The 12,314-nt window shown below is 44.5% G+C and overlaps 1 protein-coding gene across 1 annotated transcript; it reads left to right on the top strand.

The window, feature by feature from the left end:
• Positions 1 to 52: 52 nt before the first annotated feature.
• p4ha3 (prolyl 4-hydroxylase, alpha polypeptide III) lies at positions 53 to 12,099 on the top strand. Its single transcript, XM_035533979.2, has 15 exons — positions 53 to 70; positions 504 to 662; positions 2,108 to 2,227; positions 2,629 to 2,783; positions 2,871 to 3,094; positions 5,110 to 5,253; positions 5,370 to 5,421; positions 5,678 to 5,841; positions 7,005 to 7,175; positions 8,125 to 8,189; positions 8,587 to 8,746; positions 9,041 to 9,103; positions 9,434 to 9,502; positions 11,559 to 11,655; positions 11,902 to 12,099. The coding sequence occupies exons 2-15, from the start codon at positions 538 to 540 to the stop codon at positions 11,970 to 11,972; spliced, it is 1,680 nt and encodes a 559-aa protein (XP_035389872.1). The 5' UTR covers positions 53 to 70; positions 504 to 537; the 3' UTR covers positions 11,973 to 12,099.
• The last annotated feature ends 215 nt before the right edge of the window (positions 12,100 to 12,314 follow it).

The following is a 12,314-nucleotide window of genomic DNA, read 5'->3' on the forward strand; positions in this document are numbered from 1 at the left end:
TCTATAAATGCAAAAACCAAACTACCCATCTCACACTACCTTCTAATTCCATTGCCTGCAGACAGGTGCGGTAAGTACACTTTGTTAATGAGTCGTCATCTTATTGTAACCCAGGACTGGGGTCACCATTCAAATCAGTTCAACTTCATGTAGTTCAGTCAGTTCTTTCTACTGAATGGTGTTGTATTTATATCTGAATTGAGGCTGAATCGAGTCCCACTCCAGATATGTATTATATGTTTGGATTGCACTAATCCAGTGTTCTCAGTGTCAGTATTGGGTAACCAGTGCTGTGGGAGTTTTGTGTCTCTAATGTAACTACATTAAGCTCCACATGTTATCAAGGACTTCATGAGAGTACTGTGTTAGAGCAGAGGAAGCACTAAAATGCACATGGTCCCTGAACTAGGTAGGATATCTTAAGAAGGTGGAGAAGCTGTCTTTAAATCTTTTGGAAAATGTTAATATGCAATTTGATATTCCTTTTCATTTGAGCTTTTCAGGCTGGTAAAAATCAAGATTTTGCATATTGAAGTTATGCAAAACGTGACTGAGCCTCCAGATGATGCCAGGTCCAGCAGAACTGTGTCCATCATGGTGAAGATATGTGTGGTCATCCCATTCTTCTGCCTTTTCCTCTGCTTCATCCTGCTCGTTCTGCACACCTTCGCCTCACACAGGCAGTTCTTCGACAGCTCTCGCTATATCCTGTTCGCCTACATGCTAGTCAACGACACCCTGCAGCTGCTCTCGTCTGTGCTACTCTTCCTCTTCATCATGGGCAAAGTGAACTTTGCCATCATCTTCTGCGCCCCACTGCTGTTCGTCTCCACGGCCACTTTCCAGAACACGCCACTCATCTTGGCCGCGATGTCCCTGGAGCGTTACACAGCCATCCTCTACCCTCTCCAGCGCCCGGTCTCCTGGAGGCCCGAGCGCATGTGGGTGGTGATCCTGAGTCTGTGGCTCCTCAGCTGCGTCCTGCCCATGGTGGACTTCATCTTGATGCAGCCCAAAGTGGGCGTCGACGTCCTGTCCACTCCGGTGGTCTGCAAGACCGCAGTGCTCAACTCCTCACCCATCCAGACCTTATTCAAGCTGGTGATGAACGGCTTATTCTTCGCCGGGGTAGCTGTGGTCATCCTGTTCACCTACATGCGTATCCTGCTGGAGGCGCGCAGGATGCGACGGGACCGGGCGTCGGTCAGCAAGGCCCTGCACACCGTGGTGCTGCATGGCATTCAGCTGCTACTCAGCATGACGGCCTTCACCTTCCCCATCACAGAGAGCCTGATCGTGCTGCGTGTGGACTGGCCGCAGGAGCACATCTCCTTCATCAACTACTTCTGCTTCGTCCTGCTGCCGCGGTTCCTCAGTCCCCTCATCTACGGCCTCCGGGACGAGAGTCTCAGGAGTCACATGAGCAGAGCCATGCCCTGCTACAGGGCTCATGTGGCTCAGCAGAAAGCAACCAGGACGCTGAAGTGAGCCTTCCTAGCTCTTACAAATGCCAATGACAATAACTTGGATCTACTGTAATGATTATTTTTCATGTGTTGTAATGACAAAGTCATGGATTGAACCAGCACTCAAATCTAACTTAATCTTAATTAATCAAAGTGTAAACAGTTAAGGATAAAGTTGTCACTGTTTATTTGCAAGGCTGTTCCAGTCGTCAAATAAAAGTTACTCTGACTCACTTATAAATAAGACCATTTTAAGATGAGCTCTATAAATTGAGAAGAATCGTATGCAAATCCCGTCTAAATCCCGCCTGTCACATTCCTCAATTCGTTTAATCAGATAAAAATGCAACGAAAAACTTTAGAGCTCTAGGATGCACATTTGTTTTTTATTGTTCCCGTTGTTCTTTTTATTGTTAATATCAACAATAATTTAAATAATCTCCCGATCGTTGAGATACGCGCAGTAAGACGTGTTCTCTGAATGTTCTCCGGGGCTCATGACAAGGGGCCGAGTCCGTGCGTCAGATTGTGTAGGGCTGTGGAAGAGAGAGGACGAGGATGCACACACACAGCATGAGGACAGGCCTACATTTACGTCTGCTAGCGCTGTGGGTCGCAGTCAACACACATGGCAAATCACTCGGGGAGATGTACACTTCAGTGATGAGCATAAAGCAGTCTAGTTTATCAGAAATACAACTTATTCATTATCTAAGGACATACATTGATCACGAAACTCGACGACTTGAGGACGTTAAGCGGTAAGTATGTTTATTTGTTTACATGTACCATGCAAATCTTAGATTCAGCGATTTTTAAAACCAAATGCAAAAAATGCAAGGGTACGAGGGAAGTGTTCTTTTAACTAACACCTAAAATAATTACGGTGTTATTCTAATTGAGCGAAGTATAGTTAATTGTATATTCATTGCCGAGGCGAACCACATGTTGAGTTGCTGGCGCCTCTGAATTGAGTGGATGCGTCATTAACGTTCTGTGGGACTTGAATCATTGCGTCACGTGCACGTGTTTGCAGGTCACACTTGCTCCTGCCACAGTAAATGTGGCTCAGTTAAAGGAAGTTTTTGGTTCTTATGAAATTTAAACTGGATTGTTATGAATAGTAACGGTCGCTATGTTTTTTTTTTATGTACTTCTCTAGGTTTTACGTAAAGGTTTCTGAATTTCATGACAAGATATACAGTGAACTAGCATATTCTATGGCGAACCCTCTGGTGGCGTTCTCACTCATCAAGAGGCTACAGTCTGAATGGCTGAATGTAGTTTACAGCAGCCAAGCCAAAGAAAACCTTGAAGGTATTTTCTTATCCGTCCTTCAAAATGTGTGGCTTTGATGTGTGACTTCTCACTAAGAACGTCTTTGAAACCATTGTTGTATTTCAGCCCTCAGGACTAACTTTGAGAGCCTGGAAAGCAGTTTACCCAGACTAGAGGACCTCCAGGGGGCAGCACAGGGCCTCATGAGGCTCCAGGATGTCTATGCGCTTCATGTGGAGGCACTGGTGAAAGGTCACTTCCAGAGGAACACCAATGGCAACACAGTGGAGATCTACAAACCATCTGTGACCATCCCTCTTTCTGGGGATGACTGCTTCCTTGTTGGAAAGGTGGGTCACCTGAAAACTATACAGTTGCTTTAGAAGTCTGTCCTGTGTGCCTCTTCATTTCACTGATATGAGCTGTACATACTGCTGATGTGCAAGTGGCAGAAAGTTATTCTCACTGATACATGGGTCACACTAGGGAAGGAGCACGGCTTTCAGCAGATGGCCAGTGACATTTCTTTGGGCCTTTGAATTAGTTTCATGTTGTTTGTGGCTATAGCACAAACACAGAAGCTCGTCTGCCACAGTGTAGCAGAGGACGGGAAAATGTGAATTTATGACCTGAAAATCTGAGCACGTAAGCTTTTAGAGTCACATATACTCAGGCCATGCCAAACACACACACACACACCCACACACACATATATATATATATATATATATATATATATATATATATATATATATATATATATATATATATATATATATATATATATATACATACACCATGGTCATACACAAACACACGCACACATATACCACGTTCATGCACACACACACACTATGAAAACAGACATTTCAACAGCTTGAAATGTGAGCTGAGCACTCCGGAAGATGTGCTCAGACGTTCCCACGAGACCATACTGGAACTTCCTAATTGACATTCCATATTGAAGTTATACGTCCCTTCCTGTACTTGTGGTGTATGCTTGGCTGAATTCCAGTCGTCTGGGTCTGAATGCTCAGCTGGCTGACGGTCAAAGTGCAGGAGAACTTACCCTACTGCCTCTACCCTGTGCACGGAGCTCCTCCATAATAACAGAGTCTGGAGCCACCATGTGAAAAGTGTCAGTTAATTGATAAACACATTGGAAAAATACAACACATGGGTGAAAACGGTCACTGATTTGTTTAGCATTTATGTATGAAATATGAGAAAATAAGATGTACACAAGACATAAGTGGAAACCATGGAAACCAAGCGTTTGTCTGTGTACCAGCCTTGGAAATTATTAAACTAGTCAACTTTTACAGTACAGTATTAATATATCTGGAAGAGCAAACTTAAATATTCTCAACAGCTGTTCTCATGTGCTCATGTGTATGGCCTACAGTGAAACAGTCGTGTGAAGACCAGGTCATCTGGAAGCACTAATCTCGCTGGGCTGCACTCAAAATATCTGGCAGTGTTCTCTGTGTCTGTAATGGCCGATTTTCACTAAATGTTGTGACAACTTTGGAGTGACACAAATTTGCCCAAAACCATAAATTTTAAGCAGGGTCAATGTCAAAAAGCCATGGGCTTTAGGCTGATACATTTTTTATGTAGAACAGAGATCCTTTGCAAGTATTCAAGCTGAGAATGGAAGGTCCGTATCACACACCAGCCTTTATTTGATTAAGAGCTGCTACCATAGAAGATCGATCCATGGAGGTGATTAGAAACTCAATCCATGGAGGTGATTAGAAACTCAATCCGTGGAGGTAATTAGAAACACCTTCCATGGAGGTCAAGTCCATCACACAAGACCTTCACCTCATCTAACATATATACCAGATCCCAGTTATATAAATCACCTTCACCTCATCTAACATATATACTGGTTCCCAGTTATATAAATGACCTTCACCTCATCTAACATATATACTGGTTCCCAGTTATATAAATTACCTTCACCTCGTCTAACATATATACTGGTTCCAAGTTATATAAATGACCTTCACCTCATCTAAAATATAGACTGGTTTCCAGTTATATAAGTGTGAGTATTATGACCCCAAGACCCACTATAAGATTCTTGATTGTGGTTTTATTATTTGCATTTATACTGTAAGCAGTTTTGTAGCTCATGTCTTCTCACGATGGGTCTAGTCAACAGACACCGTGCAGCTCAAGGAATGGAAGATTCTGAACACCTTCCTACCTTGATGTCGTGGGTTCATTATAATAATAATCAATAATGATATGATACATGGCTAGAATGGCACCTCCTAACCTCTGATATTCTTCTTGTATCTTTATTCATGTTTAGTAGTTCTGATCCTCTGGGGTTGTGCGAACATCGTCATTCCAGGTGGCCTACGAGGCAGAGGACTACTACCACGCCGTGCAGTGGCTGGAAGAAGCAGTGAGCCTGTTTGGCGGCAGCAACTGGAGCCTCGAGCACGATGGCAGTTTGGAAGAAGCACTGGATCATTTAGCCTTCTCTTATTATAAGGTGCATAATCAATAACCATAATCAATAATAATAATTATAATCGCTGGATCTTTTGTTTTCTTATATGGTCAGTCTGATTGTTTATATTATTAACCCTTTTGTTTGTGTTATTCCAGACAGGAAACATCTCCTCTGCTCTCAGCCTCTCGTTGGAATTACTGCATCATGGTGAAGTTATCCTGTGAAATGCTCAACAAACACCTCATGTTATGCAATGAGAGAAAGTGAGATTAGGGTAGTGTGGAGAGTAGACAGTATTTCCTGACCAAAACAACTTGAACACAGCTTTCAGAACTCTGTCTGACAGGGGGAGTTTACAGTTTTCTGTTGTTCATAAATTTCAAAATCCTAGTTTTAAATTGGAAATTGAGCATCTTTGCAGTTGTATTCATATTTACTTTGTTTTTTAATCTTTTTTGTCAAGATCCCTCAAACAAAAGGGTTCTGCTTAATTTGGAGAAGTATAAGAAACTTCTGACTGAAAATCCACCCATTGTAACTTCAGGGTCATTGCTAAAGAGACCCAACACCACCTACCTGAGAACGAGGGACACCTATGAACGACTGTGTCAAACACACAGGTCTCAGGTACTAACCTACAGCACCTATGAACGGCTGTGTCAAACACACGGGTCTCAGGTACTAACCTACAGCACCTATGAACGGCTGTGTCAAACACACGGGTCTCGGGTACAAACCTACAGCACCTATGAACGACTGTGTCAAACACACGGGTCTCAGGTACTAACCTACAGCACCTATGAACGACTGTGTCAAACACACGGGTCTCAGGTACTAACCTACAGCACCTATGAACGACTGTCAAACACACAGGTCTCAGGTACTAACCTACAGCACCTATGAACGGCTGTGTCAAACACACAGGTCTCAGGTACTAACCTACAGCACCTATGAACGGCTGTGTCAAACACACGGGTCTCAGGTACTAACCTACAGCACCTATGAACGGCTGTGTCAAACACACGGGTCTCAGGTACTAACCTACAGCACCTATGAACGGCTGTGTCAAACACACGGGTCTCAGGTACTAACCTACAGCACCTATGAACGGCTGTGTCAAACACACGGGTCTCGGGTACAAACCTACAGCATGGTAAACAACTTAAAAAACAGATCCTCTGCACCCCTTCAGTCACTGTGTACCATGGCAAGCCAGGTTATTAAATACCACAAAAGAAGAAAAGATATAGAAATGATAACTGAAACTGATGCAGAGATTAACCTCCACTCTTCCAGGTTGGTAGATATTCTGTCGTAGGGAAGGAGCAGGTTAGTGGTTAGGAACTGGAAAGGACCAAAACTGAAAAAAAACCAAAAAAACACAACAAACATCAAATCTGTGATGTCAGTTATTGTCCTGCACGTGTCCTTTGAGACGAGTGGCCTCAGATTTCTAGTGTCTGATAGTTAAAGCAAAACTGATTGTACACCTTTACAATTGTGGCATTTGGCAGAACTGCTAGAAGAAAATCACTTGTTCTGGTACTTAAAGATTAGTGAACCATTTGTTTTGTTTTTAAGATTTGATGCAGTGCTCATTTGAACTAGTGGATTCTTAATAGAATAATAACCTGAGTCCAATAGTCCTGCACCGTCTCAGTGGTTGAGAGTAGTAGTACCTATGCAGAGGTGCAGAGACTTGACTGTCAGCTGACTCTGGTGTCGGGAGAGGTGAGCATGCTCAGTTCAACCAGTGAAGCTCGAGGTCCTGTCTCTGCTCATATCCCAAGCTGTATGAAGACCCCCAGCTGTTCTGCGATTACTTCACCAACGACAGCCCGGGTCTATATCTGCAGCCCATCAGGAGGGAGGTGCTCAGCGTACTGCCGTATGTCGTTCTGTTTCACAATTTCGTCATGGGAACTGAAGCCCAGAGTATCAGGGACTCAGCAGTGCCTGGGGTGAGTGATTCACAGATACCAGATGTTTTACACATGTGTGGGTTTTTGTTTTTTTTTTACACTTTCATTAGTGCTTAAACGTGTTTGTCAAAATGTCATAAAGACTCACATGCCAGCCAGCTGCTATGTTTCTGTTCAGTAGCACAAAGAACCATAAGGCACAAGACCTTTCGAATGTTGGCAGAAAACCTGTGATCATGACATGGGTTGTAAGCTTCTACCAGTTAGATGGTTGATTTGTCAAAGGCACAGAAGACTGATCTGAAATCAGCATGAAGCTGGAGATGACTGGTCACAATCCACCCATGCACTGTTGGACCCTAATACGAGGATGAAGAGGAAGAACCATATATGTGGTTCTGACTACTCAGGGAAAATAACGTCTGGACCATATTTACAGTTGACATTCTACACTACAGCTTCTAGAACTTTCATGACAAGTAATGACTGAAGCAATTGTTTGAGGTTCTGAAACGTTGTCTGGAAATTTTATGTGTGAGCAACAATACTAAGTTAAAACTGTTCCTCTGTGTTCTGATCCTTCCTGGAGGCGCATTACTGCCGTCATCAGTGTAGTTCAGCCACAGCGTGCTCAAGTTGATTGAACGCAGAGTGAGTGAGTCACATACAAAAAGCTGGTTGTCGGTTGTTGCACTCTGTGTGGTTTTATAGTCTGACATTGTTGTGTGGGTGGATTGAACCATCACCCTTTAGAGGATACAGTGCATAAAAGTCTCCTTTCCTTGCCAGTAGTTGAGTCTTAACCTTATCTTTCCTCTATGACATTAGTGCACAAAGCATCCATGGTGTGTGTGAGTGTTTTATTTAAATGCAGAGTCTGAGAGGTCAGGACAGCACCCATCATTTTGTTGATGTGTACTGCCTGTTTATTGCTGCCGTTTCCCTTTCACACACATGCTGTGCTGAGCTAACTTATTTATATCTTTAGCTAAGGAGGTCAGTAGCGGCATCAGGGGTGAACCAGACCAGTGCTGACTATCGCATCAGTAAGAGGTACAGACGGAGCTGTAGACAGTACATTTTTTGAATGTAACCAAAGGACAGAACAAGTTTTTATACGCAACATTAACTTGTTAACATACCACACCAGCTCAGAAAATGGCAAAACAAAAAGTTTAGCAAAAATAATATCTGCTTTGCTATGCACTTGAGCTGTTTATATATGACTGGTGTTAGTCTGGAATATTCCTAAGAGTTTTTCCATCTTAAGTTTTGTTTCAGACACTGTAATGGTAAATGAATATCAGGTACTATTAATAATTGTATGAAGTAATGTATCTTAATAACAAGATTGCTAAAGTTCATCTGTGAGCAGACCTGTGAGACTTTTGAATGTTTTTAACAGAAGTGTGGGGTGTTGTATGACAGCTTGTACTGCTGATCCTTGCAGTGCCTGGTTAAAGGACTCAACACACCCCGTGGTTGGCAAGGTAAACCGGCGCATCACTTTGCTAACTGGCCTGAACGTACAGCATCCCTACGGCGAACATTTGCAAGTAGTGAACTACGGCATCGGAGGGCACTATGAACCGCATTACGACCATGCCACTGTGAGTCTAATCCACCAACACGGTCTGCTCAGGGCAAAATGAACACGTTCAGATGGTTCTGTGGTACGCTGCACCCATCAGACACATCCAGCAGTGCTACGCCAGAGCAGGCTGGAACCATAACAGATTCTCTGTAGAAGGTGATAACAATGCAATGCTTTAATCTTATCTCTCCGTCTGAGTAGGTGTTCTACCGTGGAATCATTTTGTCTTTAATATGAATTTGATCTTCAAATACAGAATTGTCCAATCTGTTTTTTATTTTCTTTGCATCGCTGTTTGTTCCACTGGCAGTCAAAATCCAGCCCATTGTACACACTCAACTCTGGAAATCGAATGGCCACATTTATGATATACGTAAGTGAATAATTATTTGTTCCTGTTTTCCTTTAATGTCTTCTCTCTACATATATATACACATGTATATGGGTCAACTGGAGAGTTAATTAAAAATTTTCCTATAGTGTCATTTAGTTAAAGTAACTCTTCAGCAAATGTTGCTGTCTGTGAAATAGAGTGTGTGTGTGTGTGTGTGTGTGTGTGTGTGTGCGTGTGTGCGTGTGTGTGTGTGTGTGTGTGTGTGTGTGTGTGTGTGTGTGTGTGCGTGCACGTGCGTGCGTGTTTTGGATGGTGCTAAGATGTGCATGCCATGTTTTAAATGAATGAGAGTTTTGTAATGTGCTGTAGCTCAGCTCTGTGGAGGCCGGGGGATCTACAGCCTTCATCCATGCCAACCTCAGCGTTCCAGCAGTGGAGGTACAGCAAACACACACACACACACACACACACACACACACACACGCACGCACACATATACGCGCACACACACACATGCATGCAAACACATATACACACAGACGCGTATGCACACATACACTCACATACACACACTCTTCGCTCGCTTTGAGGCTGCAGCTAGCAGCGCTAATGCTAACAGTGCAAATGGTGCTATCGGCGCAGCCAACGGCGCATGCGCAGAGCCCACCATAGGCCAGCGCCCTCTCATCATCATGAAGAGTGACGTGAGGAGAGTGTTCAAAAGAGTGAATACCAGGAAGGCGGCAGGGCCAAACGGCATCTGCAGTAAAGTCCGCAAAGCCTGCACAGACCAGCTAGCCCCGGTATTCACTGACATCTTTAATCTCTCCCTGACGCTCGGTATCGCCCCATCCACCATCGTCCCAAAGAAACCTCAGCCTTCCGGCCTCAACAACTACTGCCCTGTTGCCCTCACATCAGTCGTGATGAAGTGCTTTGAAAAGCTAGTCAGAGACTTCATCACATCTTCACTGCCAGCCTCCATGGACCCACTTCAGTTTGCATACCACCACAACCGCTCCACTGATGATGCAGTTGCACATCTGCTCCACACCACACTGACCCACCTGGACAAAGGGAGGGGAAATTATGTTAAAATGCTGTTTGTTGACTACAGTTCAGCATTTAACACCATCATCCCCTCCCTACTCACTACTAAGTTGGAGGATCTAGGACTGCATCCATCGCTGTGTGACTGGATCTCCAACTTCCTAACAGACAGACCACAATCAGTATAGGTGGGCAACTGTGCCTCATCCATTCTCACCCTCAGCACTGGCGCTCCCTGAAGACCAACACAGAGATGAAGAGGAGCTTTTTCCCGCAGGCCATTCGGGCCCTGAAAAAAAAATCTAGAAATTGTACATTGTATATACGCATATTATACATTCCCTCTTCATCCATCATAACATATTTATTTATTCACTAAACCGCATCCATTTCCCTGTATCTCTCCTCAGCCATGGATGGAGAAGTTACAAAATGCATTTCACTGCCAGTTATACCATGTATGACTAAGTACATGACAAATGAACTTTGAACTGAACACACACACACACACACACACACATATACGCGCACACACACGCGCACACATGCACGTACCCACACACACAGGCGCGCGCGCACACACCCACACACACATATAGACACATGCACGCATGCAAACACACACAAACACATGCACACGCACACATACACACATATACACACACGCGCATGCAAATGCACGCCCGCATACACGCACATGCACGCAAACACACACACACACACATATGTGCAAACACATACACACACACGCCTGCGCGCGCACACACACACACACACACACGTATACACACACGCGCACACATATACACATGCATGCATACACACGCAAACGCACACGCATGCAAACACACACACACACACACACACAAGCACACATGGCAACACCTGCCCAGACTCCACCCCTGCGCGCACACACACACACACATATACACACACGCGCACACACACACACAAGCACACATGGCAACACCTGCCCAGACTCCACCCCTGCGCACACACACACACACCAAAATCCAACCACAGTCAGTACAGCTGTCCAAATGCAGAGAAAGCTTCTTGTCCTGGGATCCTGCTTTAGGAGGGTGTCATTATGTGTGGTGCTTGGTAGAAAGTGTCCCACTACACAAAGGATTTGGATTGGAGCTTGAATGGGGGCTTAGCAAATGAATTGTTGGAGAAACATTCGTGACCCCTAGCTAGGATATTACCCTTTGACCTTTGTGTTCTTTCACCACCTATGGCTGTCCCTGTGGTGAGTGGTTATGGTGACCCTGACCACTGACCTCTGTTCAGCATTCATTTAAAATCTGTCATTACAGACATTTACAGAGACGTTTTGAAGACAAAGGGTCCACTCCTTAGACCCCCTGATGTATGTAGCGATGTGTGAACTGTGTGTGTGTATGCCTGTGTGTGCGTGTGTGTGTGTGTGCCTTTCTTACAGAACAGTGCACTCTTCTGGTGGAACCTTCACAGAAATGGCCAAGGAGATGGAGACACACTGCACGCAGGCTGTCCAGTTCTTCTGGGTGATAAATGGGGTATGATGTCCATGCCATAGGCAAACACGCCTAATACCACATTAGTAAAACCAGACACACCTAACACTGCATTAGGTCATTTTTTCTAGATGACAGGGTGGATATGGTGCAGATACTCTGAAAGCCAAACCTGACGAGACATTTTCCAATTGTCCTGAACATTTGCACTTTATTTTTGGCTGGATTTTTGACATGTTCACTAAGTTTCACTTACAAAAGCAACAAAGAATCTGTCTCCGTTTCTAGTGGCTAATAAGTGGGTGCATGAGTACGGGCAAGAGTTTCAGCGGCGCTGCAGTCGGGACCCTGATGAGTGATGAGACACTGTGGGACCGGCAGGAGTGCAAGACCCAGCCTGCACTGTGGAGTGGCGTGGCCGGTGTGTGCGGGGAGAACAGCTCCGTCCTGGGCAGCCGCACAGACACACCGTTAAAGGAGAGCTGACGGCCGGGGGGTTGGCGCTGTGGACGGAGGTTGTTGGCTTTGAATTGGTGTTTGGCAGTGAGTACGCCCACTGAGAGAGGCCGTTAACTCTGCACGTCCGTACACACCTCCAGAAGAAGGTTGCTTTTGCATCGCCATTGCCAGGACAACAAATGTGCAATACATAAAACTCCAGAGGACACAGTTCAGTTCAGTGGCAAAATGTATATTATCAT

This window comes from Electrophorus electricus, chromosome 17, assembly GCF_041902795.1.
Source record: "Electrophorus electricus isolate QZ-2024a chromosome 17, ASM4190279v1, whole genome shotgun sequence".
In the NCBI taxonomy this organism is placed as follows: domain Eukaryota; kingdom Metazoa; phylum Chordata; class Actinopteri; order Gymnotiformes; family Gymnotidae; genus Electrophorus; species Electrophorus electricus.